This window comes from Candida oxycetoniae (genome assembly GCF_023343755.2).
Source record: "Candida oxycetoniae strain CBS 10844 chromosome Unknown scaffold15, whole genome shotgun sequence".
Lineage (NCBI taxonomy): Eukaryota > Fungi > Ascomycota > Pichiomycetes > Serinales > Debaryomycetaceae > Lodderomyces > Lodderomyces oxycetoniae.
In genome coordinates, this window is record NW_026055482.1 from 38,506 (window position 1) to 61,815 (window position 23,310).

General features: G+C 38.1%; 9 protein-coding genes across 9 annotated transcripts; 4 read left to right on the plus strand and 5 right to left on the minus strand. All coding sequences in view use genetic code 12, as the record gives it.

The window, feature by feature from the left end:
• Positions 1-261: 261 nt before the first annotated feature.
• Positions 262-3,225, minus strand: KGF56_004294 (uncharacterized protein; the record flags this gene model as incomplete). Its single annotated transcript, XM_049325719.1, has 3 exons — positions 262-1,557; positions 1,714-2,128; positions 2,426-3,225. The coding sequence occupies 3 exons, from the start codon at positions 3,223-3,225 to the stop codon at positions 262-264; spliced, it is 2,511 nt and encodes an 836-aa protein (XP_049178580.1).
• Positions 3,226-3,485: 260 nt separating this feature from the next.
• PRP5 (DEAD-box RNA helicase) lies at positions 3,486-6,077 on the minus strand (the record flags this gene model as incomplete). Its single annotated transcript, XM_049325720.1, has 1 exon — positions 3,486-6,077. One exon carries the CDS (start codon positions 6,075-6,077, stop codon positions 3,486-3,488), a length of 2,592 nt encoding a protein of 863 aa, XP_049178581.1.
• A 1,107-nt stretch (positions 6,078-7,184) lies between these two features.
• KGF56_004296 (uncharacterized protein) lies at positions 7,185-9,047 on the plus strand (the record flags this gene model as incomplete). The annotated part of the gene is made up of 1 exon (XM_049325721.1): positions 7,185-9,047. One exon carries the CDS (start codon positions 7,185-7,187, stop codon positions 9,045-9,047), a length of 1,863 nt encoding a protein of 620 aa, XP_049178582.1.
• A 391-nt stretch (positions 9,048-9,438) lies between these two features.
• TAF60 (Taf60p) lies at positions 9,439-10,908 on the plus strand (the record flags this gene model as incomplete). The annotated part of the gene is made up of 1 exon (XM_049325722.1): positions 9,439-10,908. One exon carries the CDS (start codon positions 9,439-9,441, stop codon positions 10,906-10,908), a length of 1,470 nt encoding a protein of 489 aa, XP_049178583.1.
• Positions 10,909-11,262: 354 nt separating this feature from the next.
• On the minus strand, positions 11,263-13,167 carry KGF56_004298 (uncharacterized protein; the record flags this gene model as incomplete). The annotated part of the gene is made up of 1 exon (XM_049325723.1): positions 11,263-13,167. The coding sequence occupies one exon, from the start codon at positions 13,165-13,167 to the stop codon at positions 11,263-11,265; it is 1,905 nt and encodes a 634-aa protein (XP_049178584.1).
• Positions 13,168-13,454: 287 nt separating this feature from the next.
• Positions 13,455-17,543, minus strand: FUN31 (serine/threonine protein kinase; the record flags this gene model as incomplete). Its single annotated transcript, XM_049325724.1, has 1 exon — positions 13,455-17,543. One exon carries the CDS (start codon positions 17,541-17,543, stop codon positions 13,455-13,457), a length of 4,089 nt encoding a protein of 1,362 aa, XP_049178585.1.
• A 1,886-nt stretch (positions 17,544-19,429) lies between these two features.
• On the plus strand, positions 19,430-19,681 carry KGF56_004300 (uncharacterized protein; the record flags this gene model as incomplete). Its single annotated transcript, XM_049325725.1, has 1 exon — positions 19,430-19,681. The coding sequence occupies one exon, from the start codon at positions 19,430-19,432 to the stop codon at positions 19,679-19,681; it is 252 nt and encodes an 83-aa protein (XP_049178586.1).
• A 108-nt stretch (positions 19,682-19,789) lies between these two features.
• Positions 19,790-20,464, minus strand: KGF56_004301 (uncharacterized protein; the record flags this gene model as incomplete). Its single annotated transcript, XM_049325726.1, has 1 exon — positions 19,790-20,464. One exon carries the CDS (start codon positions 20,462-20,464, stop codon positions 19,790-19,792), a length of 675 nt encoding a protein of 224 aa, XP_049178587.1.
• A 1,294-nt stretch (positions 20,465-21,758) lies between these two features.
• KGF56_004302 (uncharacterized protein) lies at positions 21,759-23,282 on the plus strand (the record flags this gene model as incomplete). Its single annotated transcript, XM_049325727.1, has 1 exon — positions 21,759-23,282. The coding sequence occupies one exon, from the start codon at positions 21,759-21,761 to the stop codon at positions 23,280-23,282; it is 1,524 nt and encodes a 507-aa protein (XP_049178588.1).
• Positions 23,283-23,310: the final 28 nt, after the last annotated feature.

Below are 23,310 nucleotides of genomic sequence, written 5' to 3' on the forward strand. Positions count from 1 at the left end.
TTTTGCAAGCTGAAAAGGTAAGTTAAATGATACCAAAGCGGTTTGCTCCTAATTGCTCTTAGTAGTCTTGATCGTCCTTAGTAGCTTGTACTCCTTTGTTAAGTTGATTTTGAACTTTTTTTTTTTTTTTTTCCACTTAATTCTACGTGGTAACAACTTTTGATTCTTCTTCTTTTTTTTTTTTTGTTCTTTTGGGACAAAATTACACGCCATTTTTGATTAGATGGCATAAAGTCAATTAGCGTCTCAGTAGTAATCTATTTACATCAACTCAAGTAGTGACTCGTCATCCTTTGCCAAATTAGCCATAAACTTCTCTCGCTGTATTTCCAATTCCTCTTTGTATCTCTTCATTCTATCCTTTTGTACCCATTGTGATAACTCCTTTTTCATTTTCTTGTCTATACTCCATTTGTCAATAAGCACCGAGACTTGCCAAAGACTTGGAGAAAATCCCTTCAAATCGATAAGCATCTTCATTGCTTCCAAGTATAAAATCCATACGGATTCAGACTTTGAATTTTCGCGATGAAATCCCATACCCAGCCGTCTTGTAAATGAATCTTGATCGTCAGTATGGTATCTGTGAAACTCTTTTAATAAACAAGTCATGTATTCATATAGTTTATTTTCATCAGGATTTTCTTTCAAGATATCCAAATATGTCTTATAGATCAGGTTTGAAAAAGGAACAGGAGAGGTTTTTTGGTCGTGAACCCCTTTCCAAATTTGCTCACAAGTGTTTATGCGCTCATTCTTTAATTTCTCTAGAAACTGCAAAAACCCCTCATAGTCGAAATTTACATCCTGTTTGGCATCTTCCAAGGACATTTCTTTGGAACAGTTACTTTTCCGCAAGAAATAGTTTAATGCTATATCGTTCTCATACCTGGTAGATATATCTGCCCACTTGAACACTTGTTCCCAAAACGCTTTGCTGCCTGTTTTACTTTCCATTTGGTCGTATGCTGTTTGGAACCCATTTATATACTTGATTCCAGTATAAAATTCACCACAAAACGATAATGAGACAAATATATCAATCAAGAGTTTATCATTGGGATACAAATGGCTCATTACATCAACCTTGTCGGAAACCAAGTCTCCATTTGGGCCTATCCCCCACACTGACTTGATATATTCTTTGAAACTGGACATCTGACCCGCATATGCCATATGTTGTAATGCAGCACTGTGAAAATCCAAATCAAACTCACTCAAGTCATCTACCACGTCTTGCAACATCAATTTCGGTTTTCTATTTAGCCCAATGAAATTGGACTTTGCCGGTTTTTTAAAATAACTAGAGAGCTCGCTGCGTGGTATAGTCCACAATCTATTCTCTCCAAAACCATCCACTCTAAATGCTAAAGTCCATAGTTTAGGTGTCATTGCCTTCTTCCAATTTATCCCGTGCTCGTTTCTAAACGATCTGAACCATTTAGATGCTAGATCGGGCTTAAAATAGATCAATTCTAATTCCATTAAATTTTCAAAATCACTGGTAATCAATCGATGTCCCGTCAAATGTTCGCTGTTGTATATATCGTGTCTTCTCTCGTAATCGTAAAAATGATCCTGTTTGTTTTTGTATAATATGTTTTTGTATATATTTCGAATCTGGGTAATAAAACTGTTTTTGGAACTAGACGATGTTCGTGTTCGTGTTCGTGTTGGGGCTCTTTCGAGTGGAATAAACAGCAAAGGTTTAACAACCTGACCCCTATTTTGACCAATAATTAGACTTATATATTCGGATATGGTTTCCCTGCCCAACGTCGTAATCATTGCATTCACGTCATTATAAGACCATGCTTCTAGCACAGTTGCCAATTTTGTAAATTCACTTTGATCCAACGACTTGACTAGCTCGGTTTTAATTTGCGAGCCATGAAACTCTTTTACTGTAGATGCAAACACAGAACTATGTCTGTACGAGTACTTAAGCTTTCTCGATGGCGCACGGGAAAGCGTATCTTTCACCGTTAATGACTCAAACTGCTGCTGCTGGTGTTCTCCTTCTCCTTCTCCTTCTCGTTCTCGTAATCTAATGTCTGAATCTTCCAGAAAGCTCCGCGCTAGAATATTGCCCGTAGGAATGCTACATGATGTATAGGGACGTACTAGCCTAATTGGTATCCTCTTCGGGTTAGACCCACCTCTTACAATATGCACCTGCATCCCAATGATCTTGAAAAATTCATATCGATGGATCGATGGATTTTTTTTTTTTCTCCTGTTAATGTTAATTACTGAAAAAGGTGAGTCTACAGAGAAAGAAAGAAAGAGAGAGAGAGAGAGAGAGAGAGAGAGAGAGAGAGAGAGAGAGGGCATTAAGAAGCGGCTGCTTTCAATGATACGTAAAATTTCTACATAGGTTTAACCAAGTTGTAAATGACCAAGTCTTGTCCCTTTAAAGGCTTACAACTTCAACTTAGAGCCGGAAATATAAACAGAATTATAATGAGCAATATCCTTTAAGCCCTTTTCCATGTTTTGTCCATTCAACATATCTTGAATATGTTTTTTAGTACCTTTAATAGCCCATTGTGGAGTTTGAAGGATTTTTTCTGCCCACTCTTTTGCTTGCTCAATACCATGCTCAACTGAGGGATGTATAATACTTACATATCCAAGTTCTAGAGCTTCTCTATCATCAAAGATATCACCCAATAAAGCATGTTGCATGAGTCTTGACTTGTTGTTAACAAGTGCTGGCAATCTCTGCAAAGAGCCGATATCAGCAGCAATTCCGATATTTACTTCGGCTATTGAGAAACGTGCTCCTTCAACAGCAATCCTAATGCTAAAGGCACTTGAAATATCAAGTGCCAATCCGTAATTAATACCGTTCAAAACACCAATTGTAGGCGTGCTTATGCGCGCGGGAACACTAATTGCGTTTTGGAAATCAACAATATGTTTATGCAAATGAGCAATCCTTTCTTCTTCACTAGCTTCACCGAAATTGCTCATGGCTTCCATAGCGGTTTTCAAATTCAACCCTGAAGAAAACGCTTTGGACACCCCGGATGAAAACACAATCAAAATGACATCTTCTTCCTTATCTAATCTAGTAAAAATCTCTCCATAATCTTTCCAATTTTGATCTGTAAATGCGTTTAAGGTCTTGGGGTTGGTATACTGAACATGGATAAATCCTTCCTCCAATTGAGTAACCGTGTAGTATTCGTACTTCTCATACAGCTTAGGATCAAATGGCATTGTTGTATTACAAAGAGCAACTGGGCACTTGAAAGAAACTCAAAAGAAAAAGTGATTTCAGGGATTTTATCATGAGAAGATTTATCTACTAAAGTAAATGTGGGGAAAAAATAAAGATAGTTGAACCGAGCATCAAAACTCTTTTTCTTTTTTTACTTTCTTTACTTTCTTTACTTTTCTTACTTTCTTTACTTTTCTTACTTTTCTTACTTTTCTTACTTTCTTTACTTTTCTTACTTTTCTTACTTTCTCTTTTTTTTTCAAACAACATACCTTCCTGTTTGATCTTCCAAGCTCATATTTTGTATGCCTTGAATCATTTTTTCCCTGATTATCGCGATTGCATCTTCAACTGCTTGTCGCGTTAGACCTTCAACTAATAAGTAAAGTTTTGGTTTATCACTCGTAGGAAGTTGCTTGCACAGAGGCGAGTAATACTGGCCCCTCGTAGTAATTGAAGTCTTTGTTGTGTCAATGATTTTAGACAAGCTTTCTCTTTGAACAATCTTCCATCTAACTTTTTGCGGTAGATCATTGATTGTGATTCTACTGTAAAATTTGCACTTATCAGGACCCGATGTTTCAGGTGAGTTTCCCTCAATTACTTCGAAAGATGGCATTACTGTAGCAGCGACGGCAGCAGCGGTAGCAGCGGTAGCGGCAGCGGTTGCCGTGCCCAGCTCAGTCTCATTGTTTTTCTCAGTTTCATCACGGTCAAAAGTTCCATACATTTTCTTTTGCATTTGAATCTTGGTGTCTCGTATGCTTTGTAACTTATCCAATCCCTTGCCCCCGAATCCAAACGACCTCTTTTCTTCGCCTGTTTCAAGCTTTTTACCAAACAGGTCGGCAATACTCTGTAATTCAGTTTCCACCTTAATTGAACTCATCTTTAGAGCCTTGACTATGATGCTGATTTCTTTCTCTTGTGATTTCGTTACAAATGTGAATGCCTCCCCTCTCGCACCAGCTCGACCAGTTCTTCCAACTCTGTGCACGTAGTCTTCAAGATGGCTAGGTGGATCAAAATTGACAACTAAGCTTAAATTCTTGACATCTAGTCCGCGAGCTGCAATCGAAGTTGCTACCAATATACTGACCCCACTACTTTCATCAGCAAATTCTTTTACGGCATGTTGCCGATCAATCTGATCTTTACCTCCATGAATGGCCAAACATGGAAATCCCATTCTCAAAAGACTAGACACTAACTTGTCTGCATCAATTTGTTTCTCAACAAAAACAAGTACTTTTTCATCAGAATGTTCAGTAAGAAGCTCTTGAAGTTTTGCCATCTTTTCATTTGGTCCTTCAAGCATAACAACATTCTGCGTAATTTCCGTTGCAACAACACCCACTCCTCCGACAATCACTTCAATTGGATCTTGAAGCCATCTCTTAGCAAGCGTCTCCAATTTTCTCGGGAACGTTGCCGAAAATAATACGGTTTGCTTATCAGGTCTTATTTGCGAAAAGATTTTTTGAATCTGTGGTTCAAACCCCATATCAAACATTCGGTCCGCCTCATCCAAAACAACAAAAGTTGTTCCTCGCAAAGAGGTGACTCTGCCACTGTTTGCTACTAACAAATCTATCAATCTACCTGGAGTAGCAACTATTACATCAACCCCTCGTTTTAGTTCAGTTATTTGGCTCTCAATATTAGCTCCACCATAGCAACAGCACACTTTGAAATTTAAATTCCTTTTGAATCTAGTAACTTCTTGTTCGATTTGTAAGGCAAGCTCTCTTGTTGGACTTAGTACCAATGCAGTTGGACCGTCCCCAGAATTCAAAATTTGTCTATCTTGCACATGTCGTAACATCGGGATTACATATGCTAATGTTTTTCCGGACCCAGTCTTGGCAACACCAATCATGTCTCGCCCAGAAAGTATTATTGGAATAGCTTGACTTTGTATAGGAGATGGTTTGACAAACCCAAAATCTTCATTGACCGTTGATGAAAGGTTCTCTGGAACTAATAACTGGGACCATTTTGTGAATGGTGCTGGAATATGTTTTCCTCTTACTTTGATATTATCGAGTTCTAATCTCACCATATCAATTTCTTGTTGGCTCATATTTCTTATTTCAAATGGTTCTTGATAAAAGTTTTTGCTAAACAGCGGGTAATCAATAGAAGCATGGTCAATCTCTTTCAACTCTTTCCCAACGTTCCGCAACTTGGTCAACTTTGTGCTGAGAATTTTATCAATCTCGTCTTCATTATCGAGAACTTCTTTTTCGTATACATCTTCACCTTCATCTTCGTCTTCGTCTGCAATCATGTCATTATCTATACCGCGAGAATGCTGCCCTTTTTCTTCATTATTTAGCAATCCCATAAAATTATCAAGTTCATCAGCGTTATTATCGTCGTTATCAAGAGTCTCAATTTTTCCGTTTGAACTCTTTTCAAAACTGCCATTTGAAAACCGTGGAATCTTCTTCTTCAAAACTTCAGTTTCTTCTTCATTATCTGCTAATATTACTCTCTTCCTCTGCAAGTTGGTCTTTCCTTTACCGAAAGAAGAAGGCTTTTTTAACAACGTAATGGACGTCCTCAAACGCGGCTGCGACTCCAAGATGGTGCTTTCCTTTTCCTTTTCCTTTTGTAATCGAGCCCTTTTCCACTCTTCAATTCTCTGTTGTCTAAGTCGCTTTTTTTCTCCATCTTCATCTTCCGGTTCTGTTTCTACTTTCAGCACCGCCTGTTTTTTATCAAGTAGAGCTTGCTGCTTCTTCTGTCGCCAGGCAGCTAACTGCTCTCTTCGTTTCCGTTGTTTCTCATCATTATCGCTTGCTTGGTTAGTAAGTTTGCTAGAGTTAAATCCCGTAGTTGACGTCATAATCTACACACACCACACCTCTTTTTTGGTCTATCTCTCTCTCTCTTTCTCTCTTAGCTCTATGCTTAATCTCTCCTACCTCAAATGCTCAGTTTCCCCTACAACTCACTCCTAGATGATGACAGATGACCTTTACCTTTACTGGTAAAGAAAGATGCCCTTCCAATTTTCAAGCCGCACTAAGAAATGGTGCTACCATGTGCGTTGATGTTATGTTGCTACCATGTGCGTTCGTATTATATTGGTACCGCGGATGGGGCCCACCTTGGCTCAGCCAACAGAATCATTCTGGTGTGTGTCTACACCAATACCAACCACCAAAAAAAAAAAATCAATAATAGGGGGATGGTGAGTTACACTACGTTCTCAGTGTGATGATCCCAGTTATAAACATTTGTTGTAGTGGTACACTGAAGACCGGAGTCGCTAATCTAAACCATATTTGCATTTTCTTTTTTTTTTCTTTTTCGTCGTATAGAGTCAATAGTACGAGAAAACTTTTTTACACAAACTGGTGATATATAATATACAAACATGTTATACATATGATGGTGTATATTGAAGAGTAACCGTATAGAGCCATTAAGAGTAACCGTATAGAGCCATTAAGGGTAACCGTATAGAACCATTAAGGGAAAGTTTCTTCTCTATTACATCCTATCCACTTTTAGGTACATACATTTCTGTATTGTGTGATCAATGCTGCGCGCCCCCTTTATTTTATACATAAAAATTTGTTGGTCAGCACAAGGCTTAGCAGATGATTATAGGTGATGATAAACAGATGATAAACAGATGGTTAGTAAACTTGATCCGTGGTATGGTTTCTTCCGTTAGTGGTTTTTTTTTTTTTTTTTCTCGCTCGCTCTCTTTCGCATTCCGTTTTCTTTTTTCCGCCGCCTCATCTGATTATTTTTTTTTTCATAGTTAGTCAAGCTATATAATCCTAGCAAGAAGCTTACAGAGTTGATCCCTTTTTCCATCTCTAGTAACAGCTTCTGGTAAGGGAGGAAACTTATAGATAATTATTGCAAAATAATATTAGCGTTAGTATCAGTGGTAAAACATCTATAGTAACAGACAGCAGGCAGTAAATAGACAACAAGAATGTTTAGAATAATAAACTCTTCGCAGAGTATAAGGCCGGCCTTAATACTGAAATTTAAGCATACCGGTGGAGCTGGAGCTGCTGCTGCTTCGTCTCCAATAGTAGCTTCTACATCTACAAACACAACCACTACTTCCAACTTTGACTCGAAACTAGTCTTTTTAAGAACAAACTCAACAGTGGCGGAAGTGGCTCCTCCCCCTCCTACTACTGCTAATGCTAACCAGGATTTTCCATTACCTAATGGATATGCTAAGAAATTCACAAAGTGCTACCATAAGCCTAACCACTTTACAAAATGGAGCTCTACGATTCGTCGTTTTGACACTATTGAAGAGTTTCTGAAAAAGATACAGGATGAAGAATTCAGGCGCCAAATGAGCAGTAGAGATTTGGCAAAGTACGTGGCATCCTTGTACAGCGAAACCATACTTCTGAGACGCGAGAGATTGGGCTCATCGCGAAATAGAGACAAGGATAATGCGGCATCTTTCCACGAAGATATCATATTCCAATCAGCGATAATCAATCTAAGTGAATTAATTGCCGCTGGTGAGTGGAAGCAGTTTTTGAATCCGGATATGTTGTTTAAGATATTTGGTACTTTGTTACAATTCAAATTGAATAATGAAATTTTGGATCTTTGGGAGACTGGTGTTAGTTGGTCAGAAGAGGAGAATGGAAACGGCGGAGTTGGCCGCATGTTTTTGACCCATAAAGTCTTGTCCATGGTGCTTCAAGTTGCTTATGATAGTAAAAGGTTCACTTACGACGAGATTAAGCTGATTTACAAAATGAGTGTCAATGAAGCTGATTCAGTACACCCTGATTTAATTGAAAGAATGGGTCAAATTGCCATTCGGGAGGGGGACCATGCTAGGGGATTAGACGCGTTGGAGGCATTGATGGCCCAATACGAAGCTGCTCCTTCCAATCGTTATCCCATTGAATCTGGATTATCGCAGTTGCACCTAGTCTTTATCGGCAAGTGTAAAGATACTCTAATTGCTAAAAGATTTTTCGAAAAAGCGGTTGAAGAATATGAAGATTTGCCATACCTGGTAATTTTAAAGGCGCCATATATGGTTTCATTTTTGGAAAATTGCGTGGAAGCTGGGGACCCCATGGAAGAAGTTATTGATATTTGGAGCCGTATTTGTCGGCACTATGCAATTTCATCTGTAGAGACTGCTGCAAGAGCTTCTACTGTGAATACTGGTTTGTTTAAACTTTTCTTCAAGAAGTATCCCGAGCCAACAGATGAGTCTCTCCACCTTTTGAAATTAATTTTCAGCAAGAGCGAGAAAATTGATGAACTATTTTTAAACACATTGACTTCAAACATGGTATGGACAGATAAGAGTTTGATTCAGGACGTTATTAATGCTTTTGATAAATTCAATGTGCCCAAAAGTGTCATTTCCCACCGTATCATATTAAAGAAGACAGGAAGCGCTGATTATTCCATTGAAGAAATTTTGGCATTATGGAATCAATTGTTGCAAAAATTGGACGACGAAGGGTATCAGTATATTGCGAATGCCGATTGGTCGGCGCTCATGAATGCCACTGTTCTTTCTGAACAATCAAGCACCAAAGAAAGGTTAGGTTTGTATCTTTCCATATTGAAGACCTATAAAAATTATATGCAACATGATAACGCATGTACCAAATTCTTAAGAGCCTGGATTAGAGACGCTGATATGTATAAGATTATTTCCAGAATCACCACTGAGGAAAACCCGCAGTTTGAAAATGAAGTGGTTATTGAAACCCCTAAGTTTAAGAATTTGAGAGAATCAACAAACTACAGGCGAGCAACAAAGGTAGTCACCGATGCAAATCCTCGATTACTAGATTAATACTAGAATATCCCCTTCCCCACACACACACACCTCCTTGTATGTGTGCTTTCTGCGCGCCTTTGGTTCCTATTTCCAATTCCCTTTCCCGAGTGTATATAGTAAATTAATAGAGTTACAATTTTAATTTGAAAAGCTTTTAATAAACCGCTTTGAACAGAAATCGACTTTTTATTCTAGTTAAAGAACTCCTCCTAGCATGATGAACCAAATTGGAGAGAGGGAAAATTCTATTTCTTTGGCTTCAGATATAGTCACGTGATTTGTTAATATATTCTTTTTTCTTCTGCTTCCACCAAAGTCGTGTAAACAAAAACTATTTTCAATTTTTGTTTTCCTTGAACTATGGGTTTCTTTCAAGACCCCGATATTCATCACCATCATCATCATCATGGATTCACGAGTACCGCTATCCCATTCCTTATGGTCACCTTACGATACTGTTAAGGATGCTGCGGACTCATTGGGGATTAACCTTCCCGACGAAGCTGCCAAGAATTTGGCCATGGATGTTGAGTATAGAATACACGAAATTCTTGAACTTGCAATCAAATTTATGCGTCATTCGAAAAGAAAATTGCTAATGACTACGGATATTGATTATGCTTTGAAGGTGTTGAATGTGGAACCTTTGTATGGGTACGATAACTCACAAACGGTGACTTTTAAGGAAACAATGGTTGGAGCCGGAGGTCAAACATTATACTATGTTGATGACCATGAAATAGAATTTGAAAAACTAATAAATCAAGAGCTTCCCAAAGTACCGAGAAAGACTACGTTTACTGCCCATTGGCTAGCTATAGAAGGTGTGCAACCAATGGTTCCCCAGAACCCACTTCCGTCAGAGATTAAAAATCTACCGCCTGCTATTCGGGGTGCAACTTCGGCCATGTTGGGTAATGACATATTAGCTTTTGGTACATCGAGCGATGGAAAGGATACCTCGGATGATGGTACACTGGCCAAAAATAAAAAGATAACCGAAAAGGACTTTAAGACTAGACCTCTAGTGAAGCACGTTTTATCCAAGGAGTTGAAGTTATATTTTGACAAGGTGGTGGAGGTGTTGATATCCACCGACCCTGAGAAGGAAAGTATGAGAAATGCTGCTTTGGCATCACTTAAATCGGACCCTGGATTACACCAGCTTGTGCCCTACTTTATTCAATTTGTCGCTGAGCAAATTACGAACCAGTTGAGAAATATGGACATTTTGTCGTCAATGCTTGAAGTGATATCTGCTTTGGTTGACAACAAGACAATCTTTTTAGATCCTTATGTTCATGCGCTAATGCCTTGTATCTTGACATTACTTTTAGCAAAGAGAATTGGACCCGTGGTGAAAGAAAGTTCCGAGGGTTACGAAGAAAGTTTGAAAAGCCAATTAGCAATCCGGGAGTTTGCTGCAATTTTATTAGAACATATAATTAAAGTATACGGGTCCTCTTATTCGACGCTTCGGCCAAGGGTGACTAGAACATTGTTGAGAGCATTATTAGATTCCTCAAAACCAATTGGTACTCACTTTGGCGCTTTGTTGGGTCTAAAAAATATGGGAGCAGAAGTTTTGAAGTTGGTTGTTATTGGGAATTTGAAGGTTTGGCACAAGTCAATAATTGAAGAAAACCTGTCTGAATATGAAAAGGGAATCTTGATTAACACAGTGGTTGATATATTACGAAAACTAAAAATTGAACTTCCCGTTGAATCAGACCAAATAGATTCTGATGAAATACAGGAGGATGTAAAGGAAAAATTGCGCAATCGAATTGGAGAACCATTAGCGGAAATTATTCTTGGCCAGAGTGATGCAAAAGATATTGTAAGAGGTATTTTCTTTGGAGAAACCTCAATATAGCAGGAAACTGCTGAATGTATTTTTTTTTACTAACAGCGATTAAGTCGTTATATATATAAGTGCCCTTTATTTCTAAGGGTATGACCGCCTCTCATTAGTATCAACGTAGGGTGTTTTTTTCTTCTATTTTTGGTTTATTTTTTTTTTCTTTTCTAAGTCTAACATGGACCACCCCCCCTCCCCTCCCCTCTCCCTTTTTACAAATCAAATAAAGGAGGGGGTTGAGATCACCCGGCTTGAGATCACCCGGCTTGAGATCACTCGGCTTGAGATCATCATCCAGCCTGAGTTTTCAAATGCAAAGAACAACAAACATAAAACATTTCCGTTTTCCTATTTGTAATCTAGTTTTCTTCAACTTCTGTCACCTTTTTCCTTAAGATAGTCTTCTTTAATCATTGTTTTTTTTTTAGGCGTCGCATCTACCACATTCTCTATCGCAGCAGCGTTTTGTAATTTCCTGGTCATCATACTAAACCTTGAAAGCTCGGGTTTTGCAAAAGTGTCTGTCGGGCTAGAAAAAACCGTAATTTCACGGTTATCAGGTGTATATATTTCCGTTTCATTGTTTAATTGCCTTTTTGCTGGTGTTGCCTGAACTTGCGAAAAGGATAATGTTTGAAGCTTGGCCTTCTTCCCTTTCTCCTTCATTGGGGTATTCATTATTTCGGCGGAGGGCGCATGAGCTATGCTTTTGCTACGTTTAACTTGGCCGAAAATATAAGTAGACTCTTCTTGAAATGCTTGTTTTTGCTGCTTCACTAGCAGTTTGGCATTCACATTCACATTCAAATCTACTTGACGTCTATCCATATCTTTGGGCTGTCCAAGATTAGACATGGACCGTTTAAGCGGTTTCACAGAAATGTCATCTAGAAGAGATGTAGTAATATCATTTTCATCCTGTTTCAAAGTTGGTCTCTTAATTGGGTTTGCTTCCTTACTGTCTTGCGCCACCTTTTTCCTTGAGCTTGTAAGCTTCATATTAACTGTTTTCAAATTTTCAATCACATACTTCATAACTAAGGGTAGCCTTTTGTGGTAATAAGGTATTAATACGTAGGCCATAAACCCATGTGAGTTATTGTTGTTGCTGTTGTTGGCATCTTTATTCGATAACAAGACCTCCCACAAATTCAACCGGTCAATGAGCTTATTCAAATAAGAATACAATGAGAACTCCCAGTCCGACAGAGTGTCAGTGCTAATACCCCTATTATCACCACTAACGCCAACACCGGTTATCTGAGTAGGGACGACTCTTTTCTGTTTCTTCTTTTTCGATCTCACTAGAGTGACTTTTTGTAGTGCCTTTGTTTTCTTCAAAAGTTTGTTATGCTTTCTCAAGTTTTCCTCGAGAAATGTAGCCTCCTTGATCCTCATTGTTTCCAAGAGCTCCAACAACAACACAATCTGCAATTGCGATTCCCTCACTTTTAATTCAAGCACAACTTTTTGCACAGAATCGGAGGTTATGCCAACAAGACTTCCATCTTGAATCTTCACGCCAAGTTTTTCTTTTAGCTTTTCCATACTTTTCCGTTCAAACTGTGTAGCCAGAGGGTTTTCAAGTATGTCAATAAAACGCGGCTCGTACCTCCTGTCAAAGTCCTCGATTGTCAAAATCATGCTTTTCAAAACAATGCCGATTTTCTTTTCGTCTTGACACAAATTTCGAAATCTCGTTAATGCGGTTTTGGGGAAGTAGTTTAATGGCTCACCCAAAGCATATAAGGAATGGTAGTATTTACTTTGCAAGAATGAATAAGGGTCCTGCTGTTCTTCCGAAATAGTGATCCCACTGTTGGGCGGTTTCATTGAGAAATTGACAACATCGCAAACACTAGACTCAACAAGATCACTAGATTGTACAAAAATTCCCGTCAAATCCTCCTGTTTCCTTACACTACAGCATTGCTCTAAATCTCTACCGGTTTTATCAATTGCTCGAGGAATTCTGAATACTGCAAAAATGTCATCAAACACCGGATACAAAATGCCAAATTTTTCTACCTTGTCGCTAGTAGTAAGTTTCAATTTACACAAGTATAAGCACTGTCGTATTTTACTACTTGAAGCCCTGAAAAGATGTATGGTAGAGGACCCTTCCGACATCAATTTGCACCCTTGTTCAAATGAAGCTTTGAGTGGAATATATTTAAGGACGGATTTTAGATCAACAGTATGCAATGCAGTGATTTGGATTTGAAGTAGATTTTGGTCACAGATAGTAAATGTGACTTCATCTTCAATAATCATCGTAACTTGGGCCCCATCACATCAATCAATGTGTTAAAAAGAGATGAAATATCATAAACCAAAAGAAAATCTTGATAGTCGCTATAGTTATTCAACTATTGCGCAACAAAAAAGAAAAGTGAAAAAAAAAAAAAAAAGAAAAGGTAAAGCTTTTAGTTCTATATAAAATAAAAAGTCTTATGTTGAATGCCAATTTGCATCCTTACTAACTGGAACCGTCCTCAAGAGACCAACCTCTTCCAAAACAAAAAGAAAAGAAATAGACGAGTTCGGCTTTCAGTTCATTTTCAAAATTGTAACCATTCTTCTTCCATTATATCGGAGATTGTAGGTCTTGTACTAACGTCTCTAACCAAAATCTTTTTTATCAACGATAAGCTAGCTTCACTTACAACGTAAGGTATTCTTAGATCACCTTCCATAATCTCATCCACATTGTAGAAGGGGTTCTCCTTATACAACATTGTATATAATAGGATCCCCAAGGCCCAAATATCTTGAGGTTTGCCTTCATACTTTTCACCACGCAAGACTTCTGGCGATGCGTAATCAATAGTACCAACAAAAACATCGAAAGGCCCTTGTTTGACGTAGCCTGCAGACCCGAAATCAATCAACTTAATGATCCCCTTTTCATCCACTATGATATTCTCGTCCTTTATGTCCCGGTGAACTATTCCTTCCTTATGTAAATGATAAATGGATGATACTATTTGCTTGAATATGAACTTGCAGTCAAACTCAGTCATATCTTTTTTCACCTCAATGTAGTCAAACAAATCAATAGCCGGTGGGTCCCCAAATATTGGAGTTTCGAGATAGTAACATTTTTGGTCCTCAAAGAAATCAATTATTCGCATTATGTTTGGATGGGGTTCAGAATTCAAAAAGGCCATTATTTGGATTTCACTTGGGATGGTTCCCAATCTTCTGTCTCGCACCCACGTGTCAACAAGTATTCTCTCCTTATCAATACATTTGACTATCACTTTGTATAGTGTATCCTCTTTATGTTGCACAAGAAGAACTTTGCCATACGCTCCTTCGCCCATCTCTTTTACCACATCAAATTCGGAAAACTTCTTGGTTCTTCTTGCCAAACCAACTTCCGAGGGCCATTTCAAAGATTTGGACTGGATATCAGCTAGTGAGTCGTTTTCCAACTTTAGTATCTCTGCCTCAGAATAGTATGTAGCTTCGCGCTTGGTCTTTGGACGTTCATTCTTGAGAGCCTCCTCCAACTCCTTCTCAGACTTCATTTCCTCATTAAAAATGAAGCTATCCAAACTCGCCCTGGGCATTGCATAAGCAACCCTATCAAGTATTCTGGTGCTCAGTGACCTTGTTATTTCTCTTGGAGAGAATTCCAACAACTCATTTTCCTTTTCGTTGTCAAATAATTTTATTTGAGACGGAAGATGACCAGGTGTAGACAACGAATCATTCGTGGTATTGGTAGTAGTATTAGTATTAATATCAGTATTAGTGTTAATATTATTGTTGGTGTTGGTGTTGGTGTTGGTGTTGGTGTTAGTTGATGCTAATGTTGCTGTTGGTTTCTCGTCTTTAGGTGTACAAATTTGTTTCATCTCCGATAACTTCAAGTAACTAGAGTGGGATTTGGCTCGCGAGCTTAAAGACGCAATAGACTTATTGCTCGAAGCCAAGGAGATTGAAGACGTGGACGAGCTAAGTTTGTCCAACTCCTTTGTAATATTACGTTCTCGTCTCTTCCTGGAATATGTCACCCAGAGGATCAAGGTACTTTCACTCGATGAGCGAGCTTGAACATCAACAAATATGATTTTACCATCGTGATGTTTTCCTTCGATCCCTTGAGACCTAAAAAATAAATCCTCTTTTGAGTGTCCCGGTTGGGTCTGACTTTGAAATTTAATAAGAGCATCATACTTTCTGAAAAAGTGCTCTGGCAAAACTAATCCATTTGTTAATTGAAACGCTTCTGCGTTTTTTTCAAGTCCCACATTCAAAATGTTTGTAAATCTTGGTAATAGTTTATCAATTGACTGATTGCGCAATTCCTCTGAAGATCTCCCAAACAAATTTTTCGCAATGGCATTATTGCATGAAAGTATATGAAAGTTCTTAGCATCTAGAACAAAGATTCCTGCAATATATGGCATAGTGTGAATCTTTAATTTCATTTGAAAAACGTCATCTTCACATGGTAAGGTACTTGACGTTATTGCGCATGGAATGTTTTCTTTCCCATTCTCAAGCTGCAAAGTGAAGTACCTTATTCTATTGATGACACCACTTTCATTGCAATTTCTGTAGTCTTTGTTGCTTCCCACTTCCTCGTTGAATTTTTCCAACTCTTGTCCCAAGGAATGGCTTAAATCACTCACATTCTCAATCCGGTCTAAACCATTCTCACAAACAAGGTTTCCGGCTATTTCCCGAACCGAGTCTACTGTGTAAGCGCCAGATTCAGCACGCCGAACAATAACATCAAAAGCGTCGCAAGGAATCTGATCAAACATGAAAAAGATTAAATTTCCCTTCTTCTTGGCCCATATTGAGGTCCAAGAAAAACCACGGTCACCTGGTCTAACTATAGCCACAATTTCACCTGCGAATAAGATAAAGTCCAGCCGGCCCTTTTCAAACGTGTATCTTGTCAACCTCGACAAAACAAAGTCCCGAAACTGGGGTGCAATTAAATCCGTTAGCGTGAGAGATTTAATAGTGTTTTTTGAGATCCCAAACATGAGACATGCCAAATCATTCGCTGCTTTGATTGACCAAGGTAGGTCTGACTCGATAGTAAATACGGATTGAGGGGCTGAGTATTTGCTGGTTAGCATGGATTGAAATGGGCGCTTTTTATTATTGCCACTGTTATTGTTGTTGGTAGTATTTTTTGAACCGTCGTTAAAGTTGAATGTCGGCGTTGTTGGCAGATTGGAATAGTTATTGTAAAGTAAGTTTAAAGCAGTAGTCGATGGTCGAACGGGTGCTGACCTTAATGAACCGCCAACTTCGCTTTCCAATAAAGATGAAGTTTGAACTGCTGTCTCAACAAATGGCATTGCCAAGGCATAAATGAGCTTCCTCTTTATCATGTTGTATTTTAGCCTGTACTGTGCATCGTCAGAAGAAAGTGATAAATCATGTAGGGTTGATGCAATTTCGGTGTTTTTCATCACAGAGTCCATGTCATTCTCGAGTAGATTAAAAATGTCTTTTAAATCATTTTTGACAGATAAATTCATTGTGCTTTGTGCAAAGCTGTCACATTTCAAGTTGGAAGGAGCCGAAGGGGACGAGCTTTTTCTCATGTAATTGTTGTTGTTGTTGTTGCTGTTGCTGTTGTTGTTCCTGCTATTGTTGGTTTGGTCCAATACCATATCATCTGATGTCTGTAAATCCAGTCTGAATAGAGCAGCCAAAGCTGCCGAGGATGCGTTGGACTGAAGTTTATATTTTTTGTTCGACTTTTCCACCAAGTGCAGAGAAGGAGGTGTCGATTCCTGAATCAAGTCCGTGGCGCTGTTGTCAGAATGTGTGAACAAACTCGATCTAGACATACTGCAACGCGAAGGTGGGGCCTGTTCATAGATTGAGCCCATTGTGATATTGCTTTGTTCGACTTGGTCTGGGTTTGTTGCAATTGATTTGAATAAATCAGGTCTATCCTTTAAAATCTCTAAACAACGCTTCAAAACGTTCAACCTTAGCGCTAGCGAGTTTGGGGATAAATGTGCGTAGGAGTACGAATGAGACGATTCACTGGGGAACTTTAGTATGTCTTTGAAACCGGTTTGTGCGGATTTAGTGTGTTGCGACCCGTCATCATTCTTAGCTTTCGGTACATATACTGGAGCAAAATGTTCAGCTGGGGGGATCTTGATATTTATGTGTGGTTTCAGTATTGAGTCGCGATTCCCGCTTCCAGACTCGGTGATCATATTGTCATGGGGTTCTTGAGGTAGAGTTTTGGTCAGATCTAGATGCTTTGGATGATGGTGATTGCTGGACATAACTGTTGCTGTTTTCATCTCCAAGGCACCCATATGCTCCTCTTCCAGGTTATCAATGTGCTCCTCTTCCAGGTTATCAATGTGCTCCTTTTCTAGGTTATCAATGTGCTCCTTTTCCAGGTTATCGATGTGCTCCTTGTTACCGATATCCTCCTTTTCCAGGCTACCGATATGCTCCTCTTCCAGGCTACCGATATGCACCTTTTCTAGACTACCGATATGCTCCTTGTTACCGATATGCTCCTCTTCCAGGCTACCGATATCCACCTTTCCACTTGTCGTAGCGATGTCTTCCTCCTTCTCAAAATTTCTGTGCGTTGATGACTGAACCCTTTGCTGATCATTTGTATCTACTCTAAATCTGCCAGACATTCAGGAAGGAAGGAAGGGGAGAAAAAAATATAGGACAGATTTCAGCAATAATAGAATGGAATAGATATGATTAAAAACCCCGTTTGTTGAAAGAATTTTCGTCTTCTACTTGTTGCCAAAGATCTTATTTCAATTTTTTTCTTGGTCTAGCTCTTGTTAATTCGTGACAGGTGTTTGTCTGTGGTAACCAGTTTGGTTAATAAAAAATCAGTTGTGAACTTGTACTATGATAATTTATTGAATTAGAAGAAAAAAAAAAAAAAAAAAGCACTTGACTTGTTTAAGGCTTAACTCTTGATGATGGATTTGTTTTCTTTTGATGGGAAATCTAACATAAAGCTTAAATTAAATGTTTAGGCATTTTAAGGATTAGAGGTTTGAAGAGTGTTTGAAGAATTACAAAAAGGATGAGAGATGATCCTTTTGTGGGCCATGTTATTCAAGGTTTTTCTACAAATATGCATAGAGTCGTCTCAGGGTAAACTTTCTATAGTGAGGCTGAAACGATTTTTCCACCATGTGCTGCTTTGGTATAAATCTATAAAGAGAAAAAAAAAAATATAAAACGTTACACACAAAAGTAAAGGAATCTTCAACTCTTGTATCTACAAACTAGTAACTAGGTCCAACATTGATTTGTATCAATGAAACATCACACAAAAGACAAGAATAAAAGGTTGTTCCGTTGAGTGTAGTAGCAGTATTTTTTTGTTAAAGAGCTTGATGTAGGAATTTTCCACAATAAATCTCTATTGTACTAGCTGTCGGGAATAATGAAGAAGGGGCCGTGGTTAGTGCAAGTAATGATGGTTACGGTTATGTTGAGCTGGTCATCAAAATGACATGCTACAATGACAAGAAATTTTAACAATAACGTATGTATAATCATTTGGTAGCATAATGGGCCTCATTTTTTAACATGGGAGAAGAAAAAATAAAGGCACTGACACTATCGACACTATCGACACTATCGACTATATCGACGCTATTGACACTATCTCGCTTTGCTCGATGTTGGAGCACACTGACCGACACGGTGTTGCGATAGTGTTGATGAAAGCTTATTACAGAGTTAGCTACTGATGAAAGGTTTTTAGCTGATGATGAAAGGTTTTTAGCTGATGATGAAAGTTTTGTTTTTTTTCTCTAGGTCCATTTGGTCCGGAGTAATATGTTGGTAAAATCAACTCTGTTTCTAGAAAGGACCCAGCGACACACTGACACTATCGAGCGAAGCGAGATAGTGTCAGTGTGTCGCTAAAATAGTCAATGTACTTCACTATCCCGCTTCGTTCGATAATGTCAGTGTGTCGGTGACAGTCAGTGCTCCACTATCCCGCTTCGCTCGATAATGCAATCAAGCCCATTTGTGTTTCATCAAATCATCATCCAAGCTGTGTTTCTGTTCCACTCAATTGCATTTTTTTCCTCATCTACATATGTACCATTTCTTGTGTATTCTAAAACAGCTTCAACATTTTCAAATTTGTATTCTTTTTCATTTTAGATCAAAAGTAAACGTATATTTTCGGTAATTAAGAGGTAATGTTTTTTCTACCCCCTTATTTCTTCAACTGAAAAAATTATTGGTACTAAAATTATTAATTAAAAGACTAATCATAGTACAATACAATATCAGATCAACCTGATGAGTAAAAAAAACCTTCTTTTTCAAGTTGCTTACTCTTAACGATACGGGAAAATTCAATACAATTGAATAAACTCAGTTGCCCTGCAGTGAAAAACAATTAACAAAGCTTTTACGAATTTTCGTATACATAAACTAATATTACCTTATCCCATATTCCGATATGTACATATAAATAGTTCCATCTAACAACTAAAATACTAACTGTGTACATCACTTGCCATCTCCACGAAAGAAAATGGGATTGGTACCATCTCCACAAAAGAAAATGGGGTTGGTACCATCTCCACAAAAGAAAATGGGGTTGGTACCATCTCCACAAAAGAAAATGGGGTTGGTACCATCTCCACAAAAGAAAATGGGGTTGGTACCATCTCCACAAAAGAAAATGGGGTTGGTACCATCTCCACAAAAGAAAATAGGGTTGGTACCATCTCCACAAAAGAAAATGGGGTTGGTACCATCTCCACGAGAGAAAACGGGGGTTTGATTGTCGGTGGCAACTAGTGTTGCTCCAGCTAGTGTGCTCCACTATCTCGCTCTGCTCAATAGTGTCGAAGAAAAGGGAATTCACAAAATGTTTTGTCAGCAACGCCACTCACCAATTATCAAACTTTCTAACCCAAATTTCACTTCCCTCGCAACTTCTCCATAGTCTACTAATCGTTATTCCTAAAGTATACTTTTTCTTTTCAATTTCATCCTTCTTCATTCTCAATTTCTCAATTGCCTTGTTTATTTTGACTCGCGTGCCATAGTCGATTTCCACATTGTAGGGAGGTAATAATTGAATAAGAAACTCGATTTCCTTGTCAATCTTTATTATTCTCGCGTCATATTGATCATATTTGGATTGGATGCTCTGCAATTTTCTAATATCCTCGTGCTCACCCAGTACAACCTTATCTTTATGGCTATGGCTATGGCTAATATGGGGCGACGTTGCTGTAGAAGCGTTTATTGGCTCATGCGACACCTTGCGCACAGTGAACTTTATAGCCTTTTTCTTTGGAGTTTTAGACTCTTGTCTAGCTTTTGCATCCAACAAAGAGTTATTGAGAATGTCTGCTTTGATTGCCTCAGACTGTGGTATCTTACTTGATTCTGAAATTTGGCTGTTGACCTGTGTACTTGATAAGCTTGCAATCAAATGTTCTGTAGAGTTATTTGTCTCAATAGAGGATATTGAGGATACTGAAGGCGATTTAGTGGCAGTTTGAGTTTGAGTTTGAGTTTGAGTATGAGTTTGAGTTTGAGTCTCAGTACTATTCATCTTGGAAAAATATAGCTTACAACTCCTTCTTGGTTCTGTCTCTAGTTCTGGTTCTAAATTTGAGTTTTGTTCCCGCTATCCTATTTCCCGCGCGTACTTCCTCTCCTTCCTTCCTTTCCTTTCCTTTCCTTTCCTCCTTTTTTTTTTTTTTTCCTCCCTTTCATTTCCCTTCTCAAAATGAGAAGACATTTTGATTTTAGGAAAAATATACGCGTCTAGTTATTCCTAATTAGGAACAAAATCATTAACAAAATCATCAACGGTAACTTTAACGTTAAACTTAAAATAGATTTACGAGAAAAGCTTGAATTAAAAAAAGGATCTTGACTTCCTATTGGAAATGTGGTTACTAACTTGCTAGTTTTTATTGATCCATTATAAGCTTACTAATTTTTATTGATGTATTACAAGCTTTTCCAGCATTTTTTACCGGCATTATAAGCTTAATTTTGATCATCGCCAGCACCTTTTCCAGTATCATCTTATTATTCTCTTGGTTCTTTTTCTCTGGATAGATGGAGATTTCAAGAAAAATAATATACTCAAACTTACAGCATCAGATCGCTATGAGATGAAAAAATAATAAACAGAAAAAAAAAAAAAAAAAAAGAAAAAAAAAGAAACGCTACAATGCAACACTATCGAGCGAAGCGAGATAGTGGAGCACGGGTTTGATTGCATCCGCTACACTTTCCAGTTGAAAGACCAAACATTAAAAATATGCTCCGTTATCGAGCAGAGCTACTGTACCCCACTATCGAGCAGAGCGAGATAGTGTTGCACTTTGGTTGCAACTAGTGTGCTCCACTATCGAGCAGAGCGAGATAGTGTCGATAGTGTCGGTGGCAACTAGTGTGCTCCACTATCTCGCTCTGCTCAATAGTGTCGATAGTGTCGGTGGCAGCTAGAGTGCTCCACTATCGAGCATAGTGTCGATAGTGTCGGTGGCAACTAGTGTGCTCCACTATCTCGCTCTGCTCAATAGTGTCGATAGTGTCGGTGGCAGCTAGAGTGCTCCACTATCTCGCTCTGCTCGATAGTGTCGATAGTCTCGATAGTGTTGATAGTGTCAATAATGTGCTTCTTTGAGTCTTGTGCTACCAACTGATATAGCCCCTCGGAACTCGATACAAACCCTCGGTATTCCCACATTAAATGGAAATTGTTTTAATTTGATATTGGGATGAGATTTTTCATCTCTAGTTATATGGCCTTTACTACCTCACAATCTACTGCAAATGGGTACAAGAGTCACATAATATAGCCAAGAAATTATCTTTTAAAATTACTTCCAATGAGTGAAATCTTGAATCTTTCTTTTGGCCAGTACGCTAATAACACCATTACTCATTTATTCAATTGTCAAGAGTCTGAAGTATCCTATGTTAAAAAAAAACGGCTGAATCATGATTTGAACACATTCTTGCACAAGACAAATGCCAGCAGTGCCGCAGTAACAGGCTCAAATTCTAAATATTGTCCTCGTGCATTACTCTTTGATTTGAGAGGAGGGTTGGGTGCATTAAAAAAATATGAGTACTCAGAATCGATACCCAATTTCGACATGCCAGTATTAAACTCATCGGCTACAACATGCCTTGTTAAAAATGAATACCAAAAAAACCTTGACAAGGGAATTGTTTCTCCAAATTCCCCCTTAAACTCAGGAAATACTAAATATTGGACCGATTTCAATAAATTAGTTTATAATCCCAAATCGCTTACAACAGTACCAAACTATATACATGAGCACAACCAGCCTGGGTCACATTATAATTTTGCCAACCAGAAATTCGAAACCTACAATACTGGCCAAAACGAATTCAAAAATGTCCAAGCAAACGCGATAGAAAATTTTCGATATTGGCTTGAGAAGTGTGATTTTTTGCAAGGTATTCAAATAGGCACAAGTTTGAATGATTCTTGGGGAGGCTTTTCAACATCAATGATTCAATCAATACAAGACGAGTTTTTCAATAACAAAGAAAACGTTTGGATATTTGCATCATTTGGACAAGAAAGCAAAAACAAAAACAAAAACAAATCAAGAATGAGAGCGGTTTCTGAAATTAAGACATTTGTTGAGCTAATCAATAATCTGACCTTGTTGTTTCCTATAAAACCCAATTTCTCGTCGTTGACGTCATCATCAATGTTGCATAATTTGGATCCAGATTCTATTTGGCATACGGCAGCCATACCTGCGATGTTCATCAATTCAATATGGGGTATAAATAATCAATATGTCGACCAAGTTAGTATGACAAAATTACAAGATAATCTACTTCGGGGAGAAAAAACGAGGAAAATTGTAAATGAAATTAAGATTATCAATAGCAATAGCAACAACAACGAAATAAGAGATATGATGGATGTTGATTTATCGAATTTGCAAGACTGGGCGTTCAAGTTGAATCAGCCAAAGCACAACCAGAACATAAACTTGGGTATATCTGGATCCAACAAAAAGTGTTTCTCTCGAAATTCAATAATGAAAAATCCAGTTGAACCTACTTTAGACCAAAACATAACAAACATTTACTCGAATCCCTGGATAGAAAATATTTTGCAAAGCGATACTTTTCCCGATATCCTAACAAATGGTAAGCGCTCTCAATTTCACATAGAATTCAATGTTCACGGCGGTTTAAAAGATTTTTTTAAACAATATCGGACCATTATTGAAAGAACGAAAAGTAGCATCGAACTAACAGAAATAGTTGACGACAAGAGCGAGTTATTTGAAGATTTAAATAATATTATTTCTAATTATTCATCCGGATTCGATTCTGAAGACGACGACGATTTTTACGATTAGTATAACATAACTCATAACTAAGCTTTTG